Source organism: Dendroctonus ponderosae, unplaced genomic scaffold, assembly GCF_020466585.1.
Source record: "Dendroctonus ponderosae isolate FM_Combo_2020 unplaced genomic scaffold, Dpon_F_20191213v2 Dpon_F_20191213_11, whole genome shotgun sequence".
Lineage (NCBI taxonomy): Eukaryota > Metazoa > Arthropoda > Insecta > Coleoptera > Curculionidae > Dendroctonus > Dendroctonus ponderosae.
The window spans coordinates 2235936-2249235 of NW_026017213.1; the positions used below are offsets into that span (position 1 = coordinate 2235936).

At 37.2% G+C, this 13300-nt stretch overlaps 1 protein-coding gene across 10 annotated transcripts in view; it reads left to right on the forward strand.

Moving 5' to 3' along the window:
• The window catches only part of LOC109543867 (nuclear receptor coactivator 2), a 236614-nt gene that overhangs the window by 161803 nt on the left and 61511 nt on the right, over nucleotides 1–13300 (forward strand). For all 10 annotated transcript variants that reach the window (XM_048662514.1, XM_048662512.1, XM_048662517.1 and 7 more), the window contains 3 exons: nucleotides 3670–3984; nucleotides 4155–4397; nucleotides 4460–4697. In XM_048662514.1, the coding sequence (XP_048518471.1) occupies nucleotides 3670–3984; nucleotides 4155–4397; nucleotides 4460–4697 (796 nt within the window). The remainder of the gene's footprint in view (nucleotides 1–3669; nucleotides 3985–4154; nucleotides 4398–4459; nucleotides 4698–13300) is intronic.

Below are 13300 nucleotides of genomic sequence, written 5' to 3' on the forward strand. Positions count from 1 at the left end.
CTTTTCAGCTCAAAATCGTCGTTTTTGTTGGAATTTAGGAAGTTTTGTGCAAATTTATTTTTCAGCTGGTTTCTCTTCGGAAATTTCACTTTGTCGTACAAAGTTGGTCTAAACACCACAAACGTGTTTTTCTCGCTAACTAAACGCGCTAAGTATCTTTTCAACTGAAAATCGTCGTTTTTGTTGGAATTTGGGAAGTTTTGTGCAAATTTATTTTTCAGCTGGTTTTTCTTCGGAAATTTAACTTTGTCGTACAAAGTTGGTCTAAACATCACAAACGTGTTTTTCTCGCTAACTAAACGCGCTAAGTATCTTTTCAACTCAAAATCGTCGTTTTTCTTGGAATTTAGGAAGTTTCGTGCAAATTTATTTTTCAGCTGGTTTTATAAGCGGTCTGAACCATTTTTTTATTCATTTTCTGCTGTCATTTTGGTACCATTTGCGGACTGGAGTGAGTGAAACTCTCTATGCAGCGAGTGCAAGGTTTTTGCTATAAATGCTCAAAATTCCAGAATTTTATCGGGTCCAGGGCAGGAGTTATGAATTTTTCGAAACTGGTTTGCACGCTTTGGAAAAATTACTTTTTGAGGTTGAGTTTTCAAAGTTTCCCGAAACTATGGAATGTGAGAATTACTAGAAACCTCTTACGCATTGAACTAAAATCTCCTGTGATTACGTTCTCCAGGGTAGGAGATAGGAATTTTTAGAAACAAGGCTGAATCCTTTGGAAAAGATAATTTTTAAGGTAAAATTGGAAAATTTGCAAAACCTTCGCGCATTTCACAAGTGAGTGAACATTTCTACCCATTAAACTTACGGCTTTTGTACAAATGTACAAAGTTTCAAACGTTCACATGCTCCAGGGTAGGAATTACGGATTTTAAGATACAAGGTTGCTTCCTTTGAAAACCATTTTTTATGGTAAAATTTCAAAATTTTGCAGAACTTCATCGCTAATCGCAAATAAGTGAAACTTTGTACGCATTGAAGTCGAGCGGTTTTCTGTTAATATCGTAAATCGTTTCAGGCGTTCACCTGTTCCAGGGTAGAAACTGCGAATTTTTAGAAACAGGACTTTCAAAAACTTTTTTGTAGGGAAAATCTCCATCGCCGCTCATAAATGAGTGAAACTTTTTAAATAAATCTCCAAAGTGTCAGACGTTTACTTGCTCCAGGGTAGGAGTGAGGAATTGTTAGAAACTGGGCTTCATTCTTTGCAAAAAAGAGTTTAATTTTTACCGCAAAATGTCAAAAGTTCGCAAAACTCCTCCGCTGGCAACAAATGGGAGAAACTTTGTACACATTGAACTCCAGGCTTTTTCTATAAACGTATACAGTTTAATTTTGAGCCCGAAAATCTGAATGTAACGATGGACCTTAGGAAGCTTTGTGTGGATGGGATTTAAGTCTTTTTCTATAAATGTTCAAATTCTCAGCTTTTCTCTGCTCGGCGATTAAAGTTGTAATTTTTTAAACACTTGACTACTGCACTCTTTGAAAAAGTCACTTTTTAGCGACAAGTTAAAAAAATCCGCAAAACTCGGCTATTAATTAGAATTGAATAAAACTTTGCAGGCATTTAACCCAAGGCTTTCTAAATGAATGTCGCAAAGTTCCGGCGTTTTATCTGTTCGAGGGAAGAAGCTATGATTTTTAGAGAGATGGCCACATTTTTTGGAAAAGTTACTTTTTGAGGTAAAGTTTAAAAGGTTCGCAAAACTCAATGGAGTGTAGCAATTAAGTGATGCTTTAAATGCGTCGAACTCAAGGCTCTTTCCATAAGTTTCCAAAACCTCGTTGTTTTATATGCTCCAGGGTTGGAATTATGGATTTTTAAAAATACGCTTCCTCAATTCAAGAACATTACTTTTTAAAGTAAATTTGACAAAAGCCGCAAAACTCAGCGGATGGTTGAAATAGAGTCAAGTTTGGTATGCATTGAATTCAAGGATGTTTCTATAAATGTTGGAAAGTTGCGGCTTTTATCGGCTCGATGGAAGAAGTTATGAAATTCTGAACAGATGGCTGCTTGTACTTTTCGAAAAAGTCACTTTTTAAGTTTGAAAAGTGCGCAAAAGGCAATCGAGCTGCTCTGGAAGTGAGTGAGACTTGGTGAAAAACATCGAACTGAAGACTTTTTGTTTAAGCATCCAGAAACGCATACGGATTTTTAGTAAAAACGTTTCTTTGAAAAAAATTATTTTTTAAGGAAAAATTTGCAAAACTCAATGGCATGCCGCAGTTGATTTTCTATTTGCACATGTTAAGTTCAAAGGCTTTTTCAGTAAATTTTCCAACTTTCAGCCGAGTATATTTTCCAGTTAAAAAGACACTTTTCAATGTAAAGTTGAAAATGTTCGAAAAACTCAGTGACGCGTTGTAAATGAGTGAAACTTCGCCCACGGTCAATTCACAACAATTTTGAAAGTTTTCTTTTTGAGGTAAAGGTTGAAGCTTTTGCAAAACTCAACAGGTTATGAGAATGGAGTGAAACTTTCTGTGTCCTAAACTCAAGGCTTTTTCGATGATCGCCCAATTTGGCGTTTTCGTCTGTGTGGCAGAGAGGGAGTTTTGAAGTTTTCCAGACCCACAGTACTTTTTGACACTTTTTGAGGTAAAGTTTAAAAGGTCCGCAAAACTCAATGGAGCGTAGCAATTAACTGATGCTTTGTATGCGTCGAACTCAAGGCTCTTTCTATAAGTTTCCAAAAACTCGTTGTTTTATATGCTCCAGGGTTAGAATTATCGGTTTTTAAAAATACGCTTCCTCAATTGAAGAACATCACTTTTTAAAGTAAATTTAACAAAAGCCGCAAAACTCAGCGGACAGTTGAAATAGAGTCAAGTTTGGTATCCATTGAATTCAAGGGTGTTATTTTGTTAGGAAGAAGTTATAAAATTCTGAACAGATGGCTGCCTCATACGGATTTTTAATAAAAACGTTTCTTTGAAAAAAAAATATTTTTTAAGGAAAAATTTGCAAAACTCAATGGCTTGCCGCAGTTGATTTTCTATTTGCACATGTTAAGATCAAAGGCTTTTTCAGTAAATTTTCCAACTTTTAACCGATTATCTTTGCCAGTTAAAAAGATACTTCAATGTAAAGTTGAAAATGTTTGAAAAACTCAGTGACGCGTTGTAAATGAGTGAAACTTCTCCCACGGTCAACTCACTTTTTCTGCGAATGCCCACAATGTCAGCAATTTCGCAAATCAAACTGAGAAGTTATTTTTTGGCGACGAGTCGGCGCAATTTTGAAAGTTTTCTTTTTGAGGTAAAGGTTGAAGCTTTTGCAAAATCAACCGGTTATAAGAATGGAATGAAACTTTCCGTGTTCTAAACTCAAGGCTTCTTCGATGAACGCCCAATTTTGCATTTTCATCTGTGGCAGAGAGGGAGTTTTGAACTTTTACAGACCCCCACAGGATTTTCCAGCTTCAAAAATCACTTTTTAAGTTAAACTCACTGGCTGTTCAACTTGAATGAAATACGAGTGTCCCAACATGGCCGATGATCAACTCGAAGTCTTCAAGCGATAAAACCATAGCCGGAAAACACGCATTTTCTCAGTTGCAAATGGACAAACATCTCAAATATCAGGGTTTTTTTCAGCTGTGTCCAATCAAGTGCCCCCAACCATTTGGTAGACTAAACGCTTGTTTTTTTCAGTGACAACGACACTTTGGATCCAGGTGGGGGAATTGGGGGACCCCTGATGAACAGCATAGTGAATGGAGTCGGAACCCCCACTCGCAATGGCCCCCCTTCCATTGGCGATTCCGGGCCTCCTTCCTCCTCAGCGTCCACGGCGAGTCTGATCCAGACAGCTTCATCCGGCACGAATTTCCCCACGGAATTTCTGGACAACGATTTTCCTTCATTGGATTTCCCCACCACAACGTGGGACTTGGAGCCGCCCTGGCCTGAAACTGCTAGGCCGAACTCTAGGCAGAGTCTAACTCCGGTTTCGACACCAACGCCCAGGTAATTTGCTCGTTTTTCTTGTGTTATTGTCCTGATCTTTGCGACTTTCTATGGAAGAAAGAGTCAAAAAAACTGGTTTTGTACCATCATCAGTGTGAACGATTTTCCAACATGATAACTTCTCTTTCGCTCCCGCCCCGACTAACTCGAACAATATAATTCCTAAACAGGCCACCAAGTAATCCATCGTACAGCAATGCGCCTACTGTAGTCCAAAGTCCGATGACGCATTACACGACGATGGCCAGTCCAGGACAGCCAATCACCGCCAATCAGGGACAGCAGAGCCAACCGAGCAACTACATGCTGTTGGGTCTCATGGAGGACTTTTCCGAACAGCCAGTTTATCCGGTTGATGAGCAGAAAGATACCAAAGCACTAGATGAGCCGAGCAACCATCCAGGGCCTCAAAGGTAGCGCTCTGATCGGCTGCTTGCCAGCATCGCCTTAATGATCGGGTGGATTGTTTGTGCAGGCTCCGGGTGCTGCTGACCAATCCTCCAACGGCCAATGCGAACAGCAGCCATATGAACGATCAGCAGGACGGGAATCGCGATCGCATTCTGAAGGAGCTGTTGAATCAGCAGGACGACGACCATGGGGTGCGGATGGATAGCAGGAGCAATGCGCGCCTGATGAGCAACAGGGGGCAGATGGTGGAGCCTCCCAAGAACTCCTCGTCTTCCTCCACTGGCAACAATATGTTACGACAGGTGAGTGCTTAGTTGATTCGGTTCTGCACGAGTTGGTGCCTTGGTGGACCGGCGCAAAGAACAATCGATTTTCAAGTTTACCAAAGCGGTCGTGCTTGGCACGGTTATTTAACAAGGCGTGATTGATGGAAAGAATCGTCTCATTCATCTGTTAATGTTCGTGTAAATGTGTGTTGAATTGGGCAGAAATCTCCCTAAACTCCAGTGGCGAGTTCGAGCTGAACGGAAACTTTGCGCATTTTAACCTAAGGCTTTTTTATAAATCATCTTGGCGGTTCCTACATGCACGAGGGTAGGAGTTATGCATTTTTATACATCGGTCTGCTCAATTTGAAAAAAAATCACTTTTTTAGGCAGTTTAAAAAAATTCGGGAAAACCCAATGACTCGTCGGAATTGAGCCACACTGCGAGTGTAATCAACTGAAAGCTTTTGCTATAAAAGTCCGAAAGATCAGTCGTTTACCTGCGCCAGGGTAGGAGTTATGAATTTTTATAAATCGATCCGCTCAATTGAAAATAATCGCTTATTGAGGAAAAATTTAAAAAAAATTACCAAATGCAGTGCCTGGTCGGAATTGAGTGAAACTCCGAATGTATTGAACTCAACGCTTTTGAGCTCAAATGTTTGGAGTGTCACGCTCTGATCTGCTCTATGCTAGGAGCTAAAAGGTCTGTTAAATGTCTGAAAAGGCGCTTTTTTCGGTGAAGTTTAAAAACGTCTCAAATTCCATGCATCGTAAGAATTTACTCAATTTTTGAGTGCACTGAAACCAAAGCTTTTTCTTTAAACAGCAAATTTACAACATTATATATTTTCCGGGGTCGAAGTTTTGAATTTTTAGATGCACGTTTTGCAATTTTCTATCTGAATTGACTGAAACTTTGTCGGCATGATTTTTTTGGCAAAAGCCCAGTTCACTTAAAAAGCGCAAAACTCAACGGATTGCACTGTCAACCGCTGAAACTTGGTAGCTGCTTAACAGCTGCAGCTTCTTCTAAATTCCAAAATTCCACAGTTTCTTCCTGTGTTTTTTCTTTATCTTGTGTTTCTACTAGTGCCACAGCCACGTGTAGCCCTGCATATTGACGATTTAACGAAATTTAAGAAAAACAACCGAAATCGCCTTGTCAGTCATCTTAATCTAAACCTGTGCTAAAAAATCGCTTCTTATCCGAAATAATTGAATTTGGACTGGCGTAAACATTCAACTTCTAGTTGTTATTGTTTCGATAATCGACCCACTCGTTGGTCGGTTATCAGTTAACAATCATATGATGATCCGGCAGACAAAACTTCCCCAAAAAAAAGTTGCAAACACTTTGCGCAAGCAGAATTTAACTTTGAAAATCGATCAATCACGTGCTTCAAAGCACCCCAAAACCGGTCTAAATTTCGGATTTTTGCCATGTTTTCTTATATATTTAGAGTTGCTATATATTTTCAGTTTTTGGTATTTTTTCTTCTCGTAAGCGTGTGTTATGTACGTTTGCTTTGTGATTTTTTATACGAAAGATTTGGACATTTTTGGATCATATTGAACAGAAATTGGCGTTTTTTTTAAATCACGAAATGCTTTATTATCTGGGCTTTGTTTCTTTGACATTCAACTGTAGGTTTTCCCATTTAGAAGACATTTCGTGCTCATTACTCAACAACACCGATTTGCATCAAACGCAGTTATTCTTTAAATTATAAATAGATTCATATGGTCCACCTTTGTCATTTTTGTGGAATCTCAAGAATTAATTAACTTCTTGCGGTCTTATTTTTTCAAACGTCGATTTTCAGGAAGATTTTTTCCTCAAACGTAAAGAAACAGTTCGTTCCGTTCGCTTCTGATTCTGATTTTGCTTGATTTTGTCCTGGAAACAAAGTGATTTTGATTCGATCAAAAAAACATTTCAGTCAATCTGATTATTTGTTGACCACCAATATTTTGGTCGAATTTTTGGCGAACGCAAATAAACAGTTCGTTTCGTTCGATTCACGATAAATCTTTCCAAGTGAGTTCTTTTTTATTTGTATGTGGGCTTTTTACCGGCATTTTAAACGTTTTTCGATCATTTTCAACTCACAAAACATTTTTCTTTATTGTCACCTTACACGATTTCCAAAGCTCTTCTTCTCTTTTCTGGTTCTTTGTTGGCAATTTTTGAATTATTTCCAGCGATTTTTGCGGATTTTTGCTTATAACTTTTTTGCCCGGTACTAATACAAAAACTGATGGCACCATTCGAGCCAGCAGTCAAAATACATAAAAGCATGTGTAAAGAAGAACAAATTAGCGATTTTTTTAACGCTTTCAACGAAAATGATTTGTTTTTTTTTACCAACTTTTTCGGTTTTCTGACGGTTTTTTCTTTCTCCTCCCAGTCCTCCTAATCTTTTATCGCTACGCAGACCAAAAATTAGTGCACCGACGTTTAGCAGCTCAAGGCACATGCAAAAGTATATAATTTCTCGGATTTCTCATTAATAGGCCAAAAAAATCCCTCAATTGTTTCTGAGTGAAGCAAGGCAAAAACAATTTTGAAACTTAATAAAAAAACTATGCATTTTTGCGAAATTAAGCGTTTCTACCCAAAATGTAGCGTCTCGAATTTTCCATTAATGGCAAAATTTCATCAAAATTGCTGGATTATTTCTGCATAAAAACACCAAAAAATTTACTGTGAAAGAGTAATTTTGAAAATTTGACAAAAACTGCATTTTTTCGAAAAAAACTATTCTGCTAGCTTCTCGGATTTTCCATTAATTGGCTAGATTTCAAAAAAATCGTTTCTTTGTTGCTGCGTGAAAACAGCAAAAAACTTACTGTGGAAGACTAATTTAGAAAATTTGACAGAAACTACGCATTTTTCCGAAGAAACCCGTTCTGCCAAAAATGTAGTTTCTCGGATTTTCCATTAATGGGCCAGATTTTAAAAAAATCGTTCCTTTGTATTTGCGTTAAAAAGCAAAAAACTTACCCTGAAAGCGTAGTTTTAAACTTTCCAAAAATTACGCATTTTTTCGAAAAAAGCATTTCCACCAAAAATGTAATGTTTTGAATTTCCCATTAAAAAAATCGATCGATTGTTTCTGCGTAACTAAAGTAAAAAACTGACTGAAAGAGACTGAAAGTTTTGAAAATTTTACAAAAACTACGCATTTTTTCGAGAAAACCCATTCTACCAAAAATGTAGCTTCTCGGATTTTGGATTAATGGGCCAGATTTCAAAAAAATAGTTCTATTGTTTCTGCGTAAAAAAAGCAAAAATCTTAACCTGAAGCGTCATTTTTAATTTTTTCCAAAAACCGCATATTTTCGAGAAAAGCATTTCTACCAAAAATGTAACGTCTCGAATTTCCTATTAATGGACAAACATTCATCAAAATCGCTCGATTGTTTCTGCGTAAATAAAGCAAAAAACTGAATCTGAAAGACCAGTTTTGAAAATTTTACAAAAACTACACATTTTTTCGAAAAAAACAATTCTACCGAAAATGTAGCTTGTCGGAATTTCCATTAATGGGCCAGATTTCAAAAAAATCGTTCCATTGTTTCTGCGTAAAAAAACAAAAATCTTACCCTGAAGCGTCATTTTTTAATTTTTTTTAAAAACTACGCATTTTTTCGAAAAAAGCATTTCTACCAAAAATGTAACGTCTCGAATTTCCCATTAATGGACAAACATTCATCAAAATCGCTCGATTATTTCTGCGTAAATAAAGCAAAAAACTGACTCTGAAAGACCAGTTTTGAAAATTTTACAAAACTACGCATTTTTCCGAAAAAAACCATTCTTCCAAAAATGTAGCTTCTCGGATTATCCATTAATGGGCCAGATTTCAAAAAAATCGTTCCATTGTGTGTGTTAAAAAGCAAAAAACTTACCCTAAAAGCGTAATTTTTTAATTTTTCCAAAAACTGTGCATTTTTTAGAAAAAAGTTATTCTATCAAAAATATAGGGGTCCCATTAATGGGCCAAATTTCATCAAAATCAGTATATTGTTTCTGTGCAAAAAAGCAAAAAACTTACTCTGAAAGAGCAATTTTGAAATGTTTTCCAAAAACTATGCATTTTTGCGAAAAAAGCCTTTCTGTCAAGAATTTAGCGTCTCGAAGTTTCCATTAATGGTCAAAATGACATAAAAATCGCTCGATTGTTTCTGTGTAAAAAAGCATAAAACTGACCAAAAAATATTTTTAAATATAACAAAATTGAATGATTATGATCCTTTCAGGTCAATTTGTCATTTTTGGCAAAATTCGCCCGAATCAACGGTTCTTTTTGGCACTAGTCACCTTTCAGCTCAGCAAACAATTGCGGTTTTTCACAAGTTGCCTCGTCATATTTCAAACGATGTGGTTCGCAACATTTTTAACGGTATCCACACTAGACGACTTGTATCTTATGCAAATATATGAATGTATATGAAACTGGGTTAGTCTAAAGGTTCCCTGCAGCGCCAGCACCTATTCGCCCAAGTGCTAATTGATCATGCCAATTTCACCAATAAAGACACTTTCTGTTATTTTCTTCGTAGGTACACTGGCCGCTGACTAATGAAGCTTTTAATCTCAAATGTTTGCCTACCTGATTGGCTTTAATGCTGTTGGCATCGCCACACCTTTGGCCTGCCTTTAAAACATTCTTTCGTGTTGTGTTCAATTGTAAATAAACAACCATTATTTCTGCACTCGCATGTTCAGCAATTGGTTGTCTAGTTACAAGTGGGAAAAGCCGGTTTTGCCATTGAAACTCTTCAGATAGTTCGATGAGCGTAAGCAGCGCGAAGCTGATGAAGAAACATCGATGGTGTTTGGGATGGCAAAAAACCATCACTGTTGCAACTTGCGGTATTAATCAAAAAATTTAATTAGCGATTGTTGTTATCGGCAAACTGTTGTTTTTCTCCGGTTGCCATTGGCGCACCAAATCGACCACAGTTAATATTGCAGGAAATTCAGTGTATCTGGCGAGCAGAAGTAACCTTAGCCTATAATCATGTCGCCAGCTCGATTTCTATATTCACCTTGTTAGGCTGTCGATTTGCGAAATTACTTTGCGGTTTGTTCGGTGCGAAACCCAAATGCAAATGATACCCGAACCGTCGGGCGTTTTACCCGATTTACCACTATTGTGGCCGGTTTTCAATTACCAACTTAAACTCGCTCAGACTCCGACTCAAAACGGCAATTTTCATCTATAATATGGATAAGCATTAACTGTATGTTCGCGACCCAGTTTGGTCAAACTGATCAGACAATTGGTTAACACTTGGTACAAAAAAACCCGTATTCCATTTGTTTACTCGCACTGGCTTGCATTTGACTAATTCAACCAAGAATTGTCCGAACTGTTTAGAATAGAACGCAAACAAATCTTAAGTCGACATGTTAATTGTCCACCCGACGTTTCGGTTGCGTCGCCCACCACCATTATCAGACGTGCTATCAAGGCTCAAGAGCGTCAACGCCATTTTAGGTGAACTATTCAAAATTATAGCATAGATTTTCCCAAAAGTTCAGTCAAGCCGACTTAAACTTGGGTTAGTTTGGGTTATCATCTGAAGGCGGAAAACATGCTTTTCAGACTCGCCTTTACCAAGTAACCAAAAATAAGGCTTTAATGCGATTTTGTTGAAACTCGCTGCGTTTTAGCCCTCAGGTGTTGGCTATAGACTGTCAAAATTTCAAGTCAGTACTTGTTCCCGTTTGGGAGTTACGAAATTTTGAAAAGTAACTGATTTTGACTTTGAAAAATCACTTTTTGGGGGAAAGTTTCCCAATTCGGCAAAACTCAATGGCTAGTGCAAATTGGCTGGAACTTTGTACGCATTGTACTCAAGGCTTTTTCTATGAATGTGCAAAGTTGCAAGCTTTTATTTGGTCCAGGGTAGGAATTAGGAATTTTTCAACCCCCAATGGATAATCTGAATGAACTGAAACTTTTTGCATAAACAACTCAAGCCTTTCTCTATAAATATGCAAAAAATGAGCTTTTATTTAGTGCAGGATGGGAATGGAGATTTTATAAGGCAATTCTACACATTTTTGAAACTTCGCTTTTTAACGCAATATTTAAAAACTGCGGAAAACTCAATCGGTAATCTTAAAGAACTGAACGTGTGTGTATCCGTGAACCAATCGGGGTTTTTTCTATAAACATGCAAAAGTTCACGCATTTATTAATTGCAGGGTGGAGATTAGGAATTTTTAGAGAGTTGCGCAATTTTCAAAAATCACTATTTAATGCAGAGTTTTAAAATTCCTAAGACCCAAAGACTAATCTGAATGAACTGAAACTTTCTGCACGAACTACTCAGGGTGTTTCTATAAATATCTAAAAAATTACGATTTTTTTTTGTTCATAGTGGAAATTTAGAATTTAGAAACATATGAAGAGTTGGCTCAGCGCGATTTTGAAAAATCACTTATTAAGGGAATATTAAAAAAATTCGGGAAACCCCGGATATAATCTGAATGGTCTGAAACTTTCTGCTTAAACGACTCAAGGGTTTTTCTAGAAGTGTCCAAAATTTTCAAAACTTTCAAACAAAATTTCAGGCCTTTATTCTCCGGAGGGTAGAAATTATACATTTTTATAGGCAGGTCTGCACGATTTTAAAAAATTGCTTTAAGGTCAAGTTTAAGAACTTTACAAAACGATGGAAACTCTGTGTATGTCGAACTCAAGGGTTTTTCCATACACATACAGTTCAAGCTCGTAATTGCTCCAGGGTGGGAATTTGACATTTTTAGAATCAGGTTTGCTCAATTTTTAGTCCAAATTTAAAATTTGGGAACAATTTGAGCCTTTGGCGGCTATAAATCTCCAAGAAGTCGGCCTTTAATCTGCTCCTGCTATCAGAATAATTTTGTGAAAATTTGCATTCATTGAGCTCAAGGGTTGATCTATAATTGTCCAAAATGTCAGGATTTTTTTGCGCTCGGGGTTGGAAGTTTCTAATTGGTATAAGCGGTGTGAACCATTTTTTTAATTCACTTTCTGCTGTAATTTTGGTACCATTTGCGGACTGGAGTGCGTAAAACTCTCTATGCTTTTGCTATAAATGCTCAAAATTCCAGGCTTTTATCTGGTCTAGGGTAGGAGTTATGAATTTTTCGAGACTGGTTTGCACGCTTTGGGAAAATCACTTTTTGAGGTCAAATCACTTTCAAAGTTTTCCAAAACTATGGAATCTGAGAAAGTTTCCCTGCGATTGCAGGGTACCCGATAGGAATTTTTAGAAACAAGGCTGAATCCTTTGAAAAAATAATTTTTAACGTGTTAAATTAAATAAAAATTAACATAATAAAAAGTGGACTTCAAGACTTCTCCGCTGGCTACAAATGAGAGAAACTTTGCACGCATTGAACTCAGGGCTTTTTCTATAAATATATAAAGTTTCACGCTTTGACCTGTTCCACGGTACGAGCTACGCATTGTTAGAAACAGGGCTGCACGCTTTGGAAAACACCTTTTAAAGAAAAGTTCTAAAATTTCACAAAAATCCTTCGTTAGTGATAAATGACTCACACGTTATGTTAATGGAACTCAAGGCTTTTCTTCTAAATATCCGAACTTTCAGACGTTCACCTGATCCACTGCAAAAATTCCACCTCTTTTAGGAGAAAAAATGTGTCTAATTTTCCCTTAGAGGTTTCATAGATGAAGAAATTCGGTTCCAAATAAATAACCTCAACAAAGGGCAAGGAAATGAGGGGCGTAGAAGACTTTCCTTTATAACCCGAGGAGCGATTGCATGAAAGACAACGAAACAACTGAGTGAAGAAAAAAAGAGCTGGCAATTTTCAACATTGCGTTAGAATAATTGTGTGTAAGTCGGTCATACCACAAGTTTGGCGGCGGCCGCCAATGACCCTCATCTACGCTTTTTGTTTAAAAATCTACATAGAAACAAGAGTGGTACCACCGACTAGTAAAGTAACCTTCAACATCGACAACGACGTTTTTATGTTTTGCTATACCTTTTTATCAACCACTCAAGCAAGAAGCGTCATGCTTTAACGTGCACTTCTTACAAAATAAGTACCTGGTTGTCAAAGAAGTGTTGTTTTGGAACGAAACAATTTCAATATCAAGCAATCGACTTTTTGTCCACTAATTTGTCATCGCCTGGCCTGCTATATAAAAATAGATTTTTCAATTTCTTCCATTTGCCTCGTCAGAAACCGATAAACATATGTAAATAACCGTTAAAACCACTTCGATGGATCGTTTTGAGAACTGTATTTCCATTTTGGGTTCCATATGGAAAATCTGTTTTTTAAAAAGTTAATCTAGAATTTATCAGATTTTTAGGAGCTCTTGAGGTTTAAAACCTACCTAAAACCATTTAAAAGATATGAACCTCTTCTAATTAGACGCAACTAAAATAGATCACCTGGAATGCGAAAATAAGGGCGCTACTATTTTCAAAAATCCGCGAAAAGCTAATTGGAACGCCACTTCATAAAATGTTCAAATCTGCACATGCGAGCAGCATAAATGCCATGAAAGAAAAACTACAACCCTGGTTGCCATCTACTTCTACAAAATAAAATGCTGCCCGGATCCAGACCGCTGAAATTCCCTAAAACCCCGATTTTT